General features: G+C 38.8%; 1 protein-coding gene across 1 annotated transcript; it reads left to right on the forward strand.

Annotated features, from left to right (window-relative positions):
• Nucleotides 1-3,862: 3,862 nt before the first annotated feature.
• On the forward strand, nucleotides 3,863-4,603 carry LOC131025620 (uncharacterized). Its single transcript, XM_057955417.1, has one exon. The coding sequence runs from the start codon at nucleotides 3,863-3,865 to the stop codon at nucleotides 4,601-4,603; it is 741 nt and encodes a 246-aa protein (XP_057811400.1).
• Nucleotides 4,604-10,110: the final 5,507 nt, after the last annotated feature.

Genomic DNA, 10,110 nt, shown 5'->3' on the forward strand with positions numbered 1-10,110 from the left:
TCACCATTCGCCAACAACATTTCATTTTCTTCTCAGGTAATTAATGTATCTTAATTTTTTTTTATTATCTCAATATATATCTAATATATAATGCAGATTCATATATATATAATTTCGGGGAAGATTCTTTATACATAGTAAGCTTTGATCCACAGATTTCCATCTCTCTCTCAGATCCAAATCTTGAAAATTTGTGCAGTTAAGGATAGATTAAAGATTAATATTTTCGAACACAAACATCTCGGTCCCTCTCTTTTTTTTTATAACACAAATCACTCCACTACCTCTTCCTTTATCAAAATTAAACGCCACTCAACATCATCTCTCTCAATCTTTATTAAAGCAAGATTCTTCCTATCTCTCACAATTCAATAAAACCGAATCTCTCTCCTTTTTTTTTTTAAAAGCAGAACCCACCATCCCTCTCATTCTCACAATTTAGAAAAAATGCTGCTCACATCTCTCTCTCTTCCCTTCTCTATCCGTCGCCTCTCTCTTCCTCCCACATGAAGCACGCCGTCGCCCCTCTTCTCTTCAACGGCGAGGAGCGCCGCTTCCTGCTGCTCCGGCGACTCACGGCGAGGTCGCCGCGTGGAGCTGCTGCCGCTGACTACTGCTGTTCTGCTCTGGGCCGCGACCAGCGGCGCTTGGCCTTCGGCCGCGCCGCCCCGCTCAGCTGCCTGGAACTGCTGCTGCTCGCCCGGAGTCGCGGCTGCTGCTTCTCCTGTTGCAGAGCTCCGACAGCCACCACCGTCGTCGGCTGCCGCTGTCTCGCCCAAGGCCGACTTCTGCTTCCAAGCACCGAACACCGCTGTTGTAGGGAGGCCGACGATCAGCCGGGTGTTCGCCGTTTCCATTTCTTCTCCGAGTTCCAAAGCCGGTGAGAGCTCTATCATTGCGTCGTCTCGTTCGTCTCTCGGCCCGACTGAATAGGTCGTGGAGCAACAAGGCGAGCTTCTCGCCTGAAACCGCCGCTGCCTCTTCGGTGTTCGGCCTCTCTTTTCCTGCTCCGTCGAGCTCCGACAAGAAGCAGGGTTCTGCCTCGTCGTCCTCCATGGTTCGCCGTCATCTGTGAGTTGCCAGCTAGCGCGATGTAGCCGTCCTGTTTTGTCGACGAAGTTCTCGCCGTCGTCGTTTCGATCCTGGTGTCCAGCCCGTTCGAAGCTAAGTCTAAACTACTCTACCGTAACCTTGGTTTTCTTTAAAAATTTGTTCAAGTGATATAGTAGAGCTATATACTAAGTCCATTGATGTGTGCATATGATTCATTCCATCTCTTAAACATTTCATAATCAACGTGTGAGGTCCGTGGTTCTGCTTAAAAGTATGATACTTACATGCCTCTTGCTGTGGATCTAAATTTTAATGTTATAGCATGATGACAACATGTGTGGTTTGAAAAAGTAGAGGAAAACTGAGGTAGCAGTAGGTACCTTGAATGATGCTTGGTGTTTATGGGCTGCTCGTTGGTGTTGAATGAAACCGGGATTAACTGATACTTGAAAATTTCTTTGGCAGAGAATGATGAAAACGTTTAAGTGTGGAATGGGTATGAGATGAGGATTAATAGCTGCTGAAATCTGAAACCAAATGAAGGTGTTCGGGTGTGAAAATTTTGCAAATATGCTGCTGGAGCTGGAGTCAAAAAAAGAAAAGTATTACATAGGCGTGGAGCTGGAGTAAAAAAAATGTCCAGAATAGATGGCTGAGCATGCGCTTAAGGGATAGCTGCAGATTTTTTTCACACACATACACTATTCCTTTTTTTTTAAGTATTGGTAGATAGATAGAAAAATAGGGGTTTGTAAAGTGAAGTATAAACAGAAGCAATAATTCTTGTCTTGGAATTTCTATATCTGTAATATTGTATTGCATTTTTTTTTAAATAAAATCCAACTACCGGGTTTTGTTAATATCGCGTGTTTATGAAACTACTCGATATCTGCTTCCTTTCTTAGCTAGAATAAATTCTAAATTAAATCCGTAGATTTAATTCTTCATAAACCGGAATAAATTCACGACTCAAGAAATAATAATAAAAATAGAAAAATAATTCTATTGTGATCAATAAATAACATGACTTCGCTAAGTCAGTTATGAATCTGAAATAATTATTGGCTTACTCAATAATTCTCATCGCGGTTTTACTCACGCGAAGCTAACTGGCTTAGTAATAAAATAATAACTCTGCTTCAATTAGAATATAATTCAGTGTCATAAGCTGAATTTAAATAATAAATAATTACTGGGCTTGATTTACTGAAAGATGAAATAATAATTATCGTATTACTGGATTTAAATATAATAAAAGAGCGGGTTGTTACACGGAATGATGCTCGAAACTCAAGATTTGAAGATAATGTTCGCGAGTCAATTTTATTCTTTCAAATTTCAAACAGAATGATGCTCGAAACTCAATTATGATATTTCAAGCTCCACATACAATAATACACAAAAATTTGTCAAGATTTTTCAAACTGCATACAAGATGATGTTTAGAAGTTAGTTATGATCTTACAAGCTCAAGATGATAATGATCTTTAAAGCTACACACGAGATCATTTTTGTAACTTAATTGTGATCATTCAAAGTTCAAATGAGATGATACTCACAAGTTAAATTTGTTTTTTTAAACTCCAAACGAGATGATTCTTGGAACCCAATTATAATATTTGGAACTAATAATGCATAAAAATTTGTCAAGATTTTTTCAAGTTTCATACAAAATGATGTTTACAAGTTGGTTATAATGTTAGAAGCTCCAAATCATACAATCTCACAAGTCAACTTTGATTTTTAAAGCTTCAGATAGTGATGTTAAAAAAATTTAATGCGTAAAAATTTATTTTTTGTATTTTAGGGTCTAGACGGATGATACTCAAAAGTCTGATGTTCAAACGTTAGTTGTCGTCTTTCGGGCTTTAGATGATGATATGATCCTACAAGGTTTAGACGGGATGATGCTCAGATAAAATAAAATCTTCAATATCGATACATTTTCCAAAATCATTATTAAATAAAAATTTATATAAAAAGAATATTTATTATTCTAACAAAATGTTAACATTTAATTGAGGAATATGATTCAAATTAATATAATTTCAACTATATTATTTTAAATTAAATAAATTAAAAAATAATTTATATGTAAATAATTACTTATACATAAATAATACTCCCTCCGTCCCTGAAATGGCTTCCTCTTTGGGGACGGCACGGGTTTTAATAAAAAGTTGTAAAGTGTATTGATAATGGAGAAAAAGTGATATAATTGTTATTGGAAGTTGTGAAAAGTGTTATAATTTAGTATTGAGAGTGGTGAAAAGTGAAAAGTAAGAATAAATAAAGTATTATTAGCGGTGGGGTAGGTTTCCAAAAATGGAAAGAAAGAAAGAGGAAGTTATTTGGAGACGTCCCAAAATGGAAAAAGAGGAAGTTATTTTAGGGACGGAGGGAGTATCATATAATTTAAAATAATTTTTCCTCGAATTTCGACGGGTTATGCAGTAGTTTATAATGAAATTGAAAATGCATTACGAATTTATAATGATGTGGTTTAAAGATCCTCGGTGGTGGTTTCTATATATAAAAGCGGCACACACACACACTCACTCCCCAAAAGCGATACACTTGAAACATCAGTACTTCATTCTCATTTTTGTTTCCTTCCATTCCATGCTCTCTCTCTCTCTCTCCCCCCCCCCCCAAAATTCACATGCCTTTTCGCTCTCGCACCCTTTCCTTTCTCTCTCTACCTCTCCCTAAAAGTTTCCTTTCTCTCTGATTTTTCTTCCCTTTTCCACCTTCTGTTTCCTTCCGATTCAACCAAACCCTAACCGTCTCCACCTATTTACTTGTTATCATGGAATCCCCCTCCAAAATGTTCGATAACGTCAAGTTCGAGAAGGAGAAGGCCATTGCGCGCTTCAATCGCGTGCGCAGAGTCATGAGGCTGTTGCAGATTATTCAAGTCGCCGGCGTCTTCGCCGCCGTCTCGTGGTGCTCGGTGCGCGCGCCGGCGGTTGCTATGTCTGCCGGCGCGTCTTTGCTCGAGTTCTCCACGTACCTCTTCAACCACCACGTCGCGTTCCTAATCGGAAATGCGATCATCGTGTTGCTGTTCATGCTCTGCCGCCAGAGCGACGGCGGCGCCTCCGCCTCCTCCCGCCGCGATCTCTACGATGATTATGCCAAATACAGCGACGCCGCTCGCTCTCTGCCTCAGCCGGAGCAGAGAGAGGAAGTGGCGGCGCCGCCTGCGGAATTCGGCGGCGGTAACCAGCAGATTGTTGCGGTGATTGCGGATGAGGCGAGTGCGAGTTCCCAATGTGATGACGTGGCGGCGGCGATTGAGAAAGCGGCGAGGCAGATAAAGAAGTTCCAGAGGAACCGATCGGAGATGATGCTGAGGCGCGAGATTGCGGTGCGGCCGGAGCTCCGGAGATCGGAGACGGAGAAACACCGGAAACTGGTGAGTTCGGGGTCGGCGGAGATTGAGAATCTGAGCAACGAAGAATTCCGGCGAAGAGTTGATGCATTCATCGATAAGCATTGGATCAAAACGACAGCGAAACTGGAAGGACACCAAAATCATGGATGGTAGTATGGCAAAATGATTTCGAGGGTTAAATTTGTCTTTTAAATGTTTAGCTGCCTCGGACTTTTTGTTCAAGTACAGGATTAACAATTCTCTGTTTTCTTTTTTCCATTAGAATATAATCAGTGCAAAAAATTAATTAGAATCAAATATTATAAGTCCTAATGAGTTCTTTTCAGAATTTTATTTCCATTTTCTTAATTTTTGGTTAGTCGTTTTCATGGGCAATTCCGGAATTTCTTTGAAGCGTGTCGCGATGGAAATATTATTTTGACATATGACGATCTTGTTGTAAATCGCTTTTAGTTATTTTATATCTTAATTTACAATTCATAATTTATGAGGAATTTACATTAGTAGAAGATGTGATTCTCAAGATTGAAAGGGATTCCAATTTTCGGCAGAAGTAGGTAGAGTTTTATATGCTAATCTTAGGTATGTGAAATTTGAATTTTCGTAAAGTTGTAACTTTATCTATCTATACTTGTATGAAACGATATTTTTTTTTATAAAATTTTATTGTTCTATTATATATTGCACTGTTAATTTTATTTTTTTTTGAGGAAAATATCAAAAATGTCTTAAAATTATTAACTATCGATTTTGTATTAATGCCGCAATGTATTTATAGTTAATATTCTTTAAAAAAAACTTACATGGCAAAATGATGTCGTTTTCTGAGCTACTAATTAAAAAAATCACTTTTGCAATATGGAACAAGGATTGTGTATTGTTTTGTATTTTTCAAAAATTAGTAAAGCACAAAATGACATCATTTTGTGCCACGTAAGTTAAGAAAATAATAATTCTAAATACATCATAATATCCGACGAGTTACGTCAAATTTTTTCAGAGCCGAAAAAGGGTCGAAGGGTACAATGGATACAATAGATAGTTTGTGATTTAAAAAAATAATAATTGATAATTAGGATATGTTTTGACAGTACAAAAATAGTTTTGATTTAAAGAGATATTTATCCTTAATTTTAATTTACAGACAATAGTGTAATATTATATTTATAATTTAATATGTAATAAGTTTTATATATTTGATATAAAATATGAGATCTATTTTTTTTTATCTTAAATTCACGAAAATTTGATATGATTATTTTTCATTTTTTTAATTCAGTATTTCAAGCACATGAAATGTACCATCCTAATAATTAATTCCACTCTCCAAAAATAATCATATGGATAGTTTTAATAAAAATGATTTGAGTGTATTTTAAACAAAAAAAGGTCTCACCTTAAAGATAATGTTAATAATTAAGTGTATTTAAACGGAAAAATGAGCTTATCATATGGTAAAATAGGTAAATAAATTGACATATTAAGGGTAATATGTTATGGGTAGTGTGCACAAATGAAAAGAGATTATTTTTTGTGACATATCAAAATGACAAAAACTGACTATTTTTTGGGAACAAAGCAAGTACAAGAAAATCTGATATTAGATTTTATTGGACTGACTAGTGTATTTAATGAAGTATAAAAGTTTAAATTTATAATGAGTCATATTAATTGTATATATAACTTATCTAAAAAAATGTTCTAATTTCTTTTAGAGTAAAAATATTCTAATTGAGACAATACAATTATTTATTGTTCGGCATTATTACTATTTTTTTTTCTTTACTTGGAGAGGAGAGAGATAGGGTTTAAATATTTAGACCTCTTTATTTATAAAGAAATCTCATTGTTTGAATGTATTATAAGGAACACTATGTTTATGATGAAACATTATGTGATTATTGGACGTCAATAGTATTTCTATATATTTTCAGTACAAGAGTAGGATGCAGCATTAAGTGAGACCAATCCATGCTCATAACTTGAACCATCCATTGGAGTAATTAATGATATATTACGTAAATTTATGCATTACCAATTTAGGTATTCCACTCATAAATAAGTAAATAATACTTGGTTGTGCTCATGCACCCCATTCTTGACTTCTTCAGTGCAATTTGCTCATGCCTCATCATACGTGGCCTGAAATTTACTAAAATACTAATAATAATTCACACTTCACAGTTTGAAAATCCAAATCCAAATCCAAATCCAAAAAATTTGGGGAAAGTGATAAATGCAAATAACAGGTACTTGAATGAGTTATGTTGTACTTGTAGCAAAATGGCTAGTTTCGTCGACTTGATGCGAGGGCCCCACCATAAAATTAAGTTCCTTACGAATACTCCTAAATTTTGAATTTTAAGCTACAAATTTATATCACGAGAAACGTTACTTCGTTGATACACAAATTATGGTTGTAATATGGTCGTGGCGACTAATAAAATTCATATTAGGTTAAGTACCAAATTTCTCACAATCCATGATGTCAGTGTCGCGTATAGGTCATTATAATCAGGGTCAAAGCTGTTTACTATCTCAACATGGCAAAATTGCACTAAATATCCTCGGTATTTTAACGAAAGTTAACACTGTTAGAAAAATTAGTTTTTTTTTTTTTTTTAATTATGCTCTCTCCTTGAACCTCCACCACTTTGACCTCCCCCTTTCATCCACTCTGGCCCACTGTCGCTGCGTAATACCGCCCCCCTAAACCTCAACACGTCATTTCCGACCACGTACACCAGCACTCACACCCACACCCAGCCACCTATATATATATATATATATATATATATATATATATATATATATATATATATATATATATCTCAATCCGCCACTCCCTCTCTCAAGCTCTGCCACCGCGGAGGGCCGTCGGCCAACCTCCATCTTCCTCATTCCGACTCAATAAAATCACACCCAATCCGACGGCGAAGCAGTGGTGAGAACCACCACCTCTGCCTAATCTTTCTCGATTTTCACTGGACTCCGACGACACACTAGCAACCAGCCGCCGCTCGTGGGTCAAGTGGCGGCGTCGTCGGTCACCCTACCCCCGTCTCCCTCGACTCTACCCCTGAAACCAGACACGCGCAGACGCCATCCGCCGCCGCCTAACCTCCCTCAGCCCCTATCCTCTCAGATCTGGACATCGACGCCGCTCCACTCCGACGAACGAGCCCTCGCGCCACGTTAAAAAGTTGGCAGCCGCAGCAACAAGCCACTGTCACCGCTCTGCCTCGCCCCCAGATACCCACACTCGGCCTCAATTTGTGAGGGATGTTCCTTAACTGCCCATTTTTCATGGGGAAGAAATGTCACGACCGCACTTGCTAAGGATAGCAAATTCGGGAAAACCGCGACTAAGGGAGGGAAATTAGGAGCGGGATTAGAAAAGGGGCATGTTTAGCTTCTTGATGACTCGACTTGTATAAGGAAATCAATCGAAATATCTAGATATCAACGAAGGCCACAAGGGGACCGTACATAATATTATCCCAAAATGGGGTACTCAATGGTTTTAGTACATTATTAAATAATACATATTGTTTGACAAATGACATAATATCTTAACATAATCAGTGTTCGCAGCGGAATAACAATTTGAGTATATGTATGAAGACATATACTCTACTCTGAGGTAATCATCCTAGATCGACAAAAGCTCCGCTTGCACACTACATCCTCGATCACAGCTCAACCTGCACATTTATAAATACATACAGGGCTAAGTACAAGAGTACTTAGTGGACACTTGCCGAAATTTACATACATGCATAATATTTTATTGTCAAGCCTTTCAACAGTAGTAAGATACGAGGGTTTTCCTTTAAAGACTCGTATTTACCAAACATAATATCATTTCTTTCATCAATAACCCGCGCAGGTATTTTATATCATTAATCACCATATCAGTAACTCGTGCCGAGAGGGAGGCCTCCCTCTACGGACACTATGATCGGCCAACCCGCTAGATGACTCACGATCACAAGGTGTACACTAATTCCGAAGGGATTTGCGGTCCCATCCAGAATCCGAATTCGATTAACATCAGATAGGCAATTAATAATAAAACATAAAGCATTTAGGCATTGACAATATCATTTAAATTCATAAGCATAAAGTCTTAACAATTCTAATATATAATTTTAGTTTATACGTAGAAAGCCCACCTGGTAGTAGAGACTCACGACTAAGCCTTAAACTCTTGTGCTTGACCTTTAATACGAGAAAATAAAACAAGATTTTAATTCGAGGAAAATCTCAAATAAATGAGGATGCGTAATGTAATTATGCATGGCTCATATTCCTTTTTATTAAATTATTCTGAGATAATAAATCGAGTAATTTCTAATAATAATCCAACTATAGGATTAAAGCTCGTTTCATGGGGTTGGATTATAAATCTTAATAATCTACTCATCTTGAATTAGTCTAACTCACTTACCAACTAATAATTAGTAAGTATTAAAATTAATCACTAATTAAAATATAATTAGGATTAATAATGGGGCCTAATTTAACAATTCTTATTGGGCTCAAATCAATAATTCTTATTGGACTTAGATAACTAGAGGTAGGAGCCCAAATAATATAAATTTGAAGCCCATAAAAATAATAGAAGCCCCATGGGAAGCCCAAAATGAAAGGCCCAAAGCTTAACAAAATACTAAGCCCCTAACCAAAAAATCGGCCCACCAAAACTCTCAAACACTCCCAATTTGATCTCTCTCTCTCGGTCTTCTCTCACAAGTGAACGCTGCCCTCTCTTTCTCTCTCAATAATTCACGCCACTCAACATCTCCCTTTTCTTTATTAAAGTAAATCTTTCTCTATATTATCTTTATTAAAGCAAAACCTTCCTTTCTCTTTTTTTATCAAAACCGCACGCTGCTCTCTCTCCTTCTCACAACAGCGCTCGGCTCTCTCTCTCAATTCGAAGCATCGGTGGAGAGCCCGAGCCCTAGTTCATCTCCTTCTAGAAAATCCCGCCGTGGCCGTGGGTTCTGTAAATCCGGCGACTCACCACCGTCGTCTCTGAGAATCCGGTTAGTGGTCGTTGCTCGGAAACCTGAAATCGGTCTGTCTTCTCGACCTCTGCTCTGGCGTCTTGCTCCTCGGCTCTGGCAACGAGCTCAGCCCTCAACATCTCTCTCACTCTCGACTTAACAGATCGTGGAGCACCAAGGCGAGCTTCTCGCCTGAAACCTGCTGCCAAGCACCGAGCGCCGCTGCTGTAGGGAGGCCGGCGAACAGTCGGGGTCTCGATCCGATGCGATTAGCTCGGGCGAGCCTGGCTGTTGTCGCCTCTGAAATTAGTGAGGCCATCGCCGCTCCCTGCTCTGACGCACACGTTTGTGCCGACACGACGAAGGCAAGGGTCGAGCCCTGACCTCTCGGCTCTGTTGCTGCTGTTCGGTTAATGGCGAGCCGGGGAGTCCGCCGTTTCCAGTTTTTCTCCGAGTTCCGAAGCCGGTGAGAGCTCCATCGTCGCGTCGTCCTCCCCAACGCCCTTGTCACTCCGAAATCTGGAGATAGCCGCTGCCTTCGCCGTTGCTGAAAATGGAGAACCAGCGAGCTTCGTCGCGCCGCTGTCATTGGGAAACCGGTGAACGCCTGCTGCTTCACCCGCGAGTCGCCGCCCACTCGTCGTCTCT

Source organism: Salvia miltiorrhiza, chromosome 5 (assembly GCF_028751815.1).
Source record: "Salvia miltiorrhiza cultivar Shanhuang (shh) chromosome 5, IMPLAD_Smil_shh, whole genome shotgun sequence".
Lineage (NCBI taxonomy): Eukaryota > Viridiplantae > Streptophyta > Magnoliopsida > Lamiales > Lamiaceae > Salvia > Salvia miltiorrhiza.

What these genes read in the sequence shown, in the direction of transcription:
- LOC131025620 (XM_057955417.1), top strand. Translation starts at nt 3,863, where the DNA reads ATGGAATCCCCCTCCAAAATGTTCGATAACGTCAAGTTCGAGAAGGAG.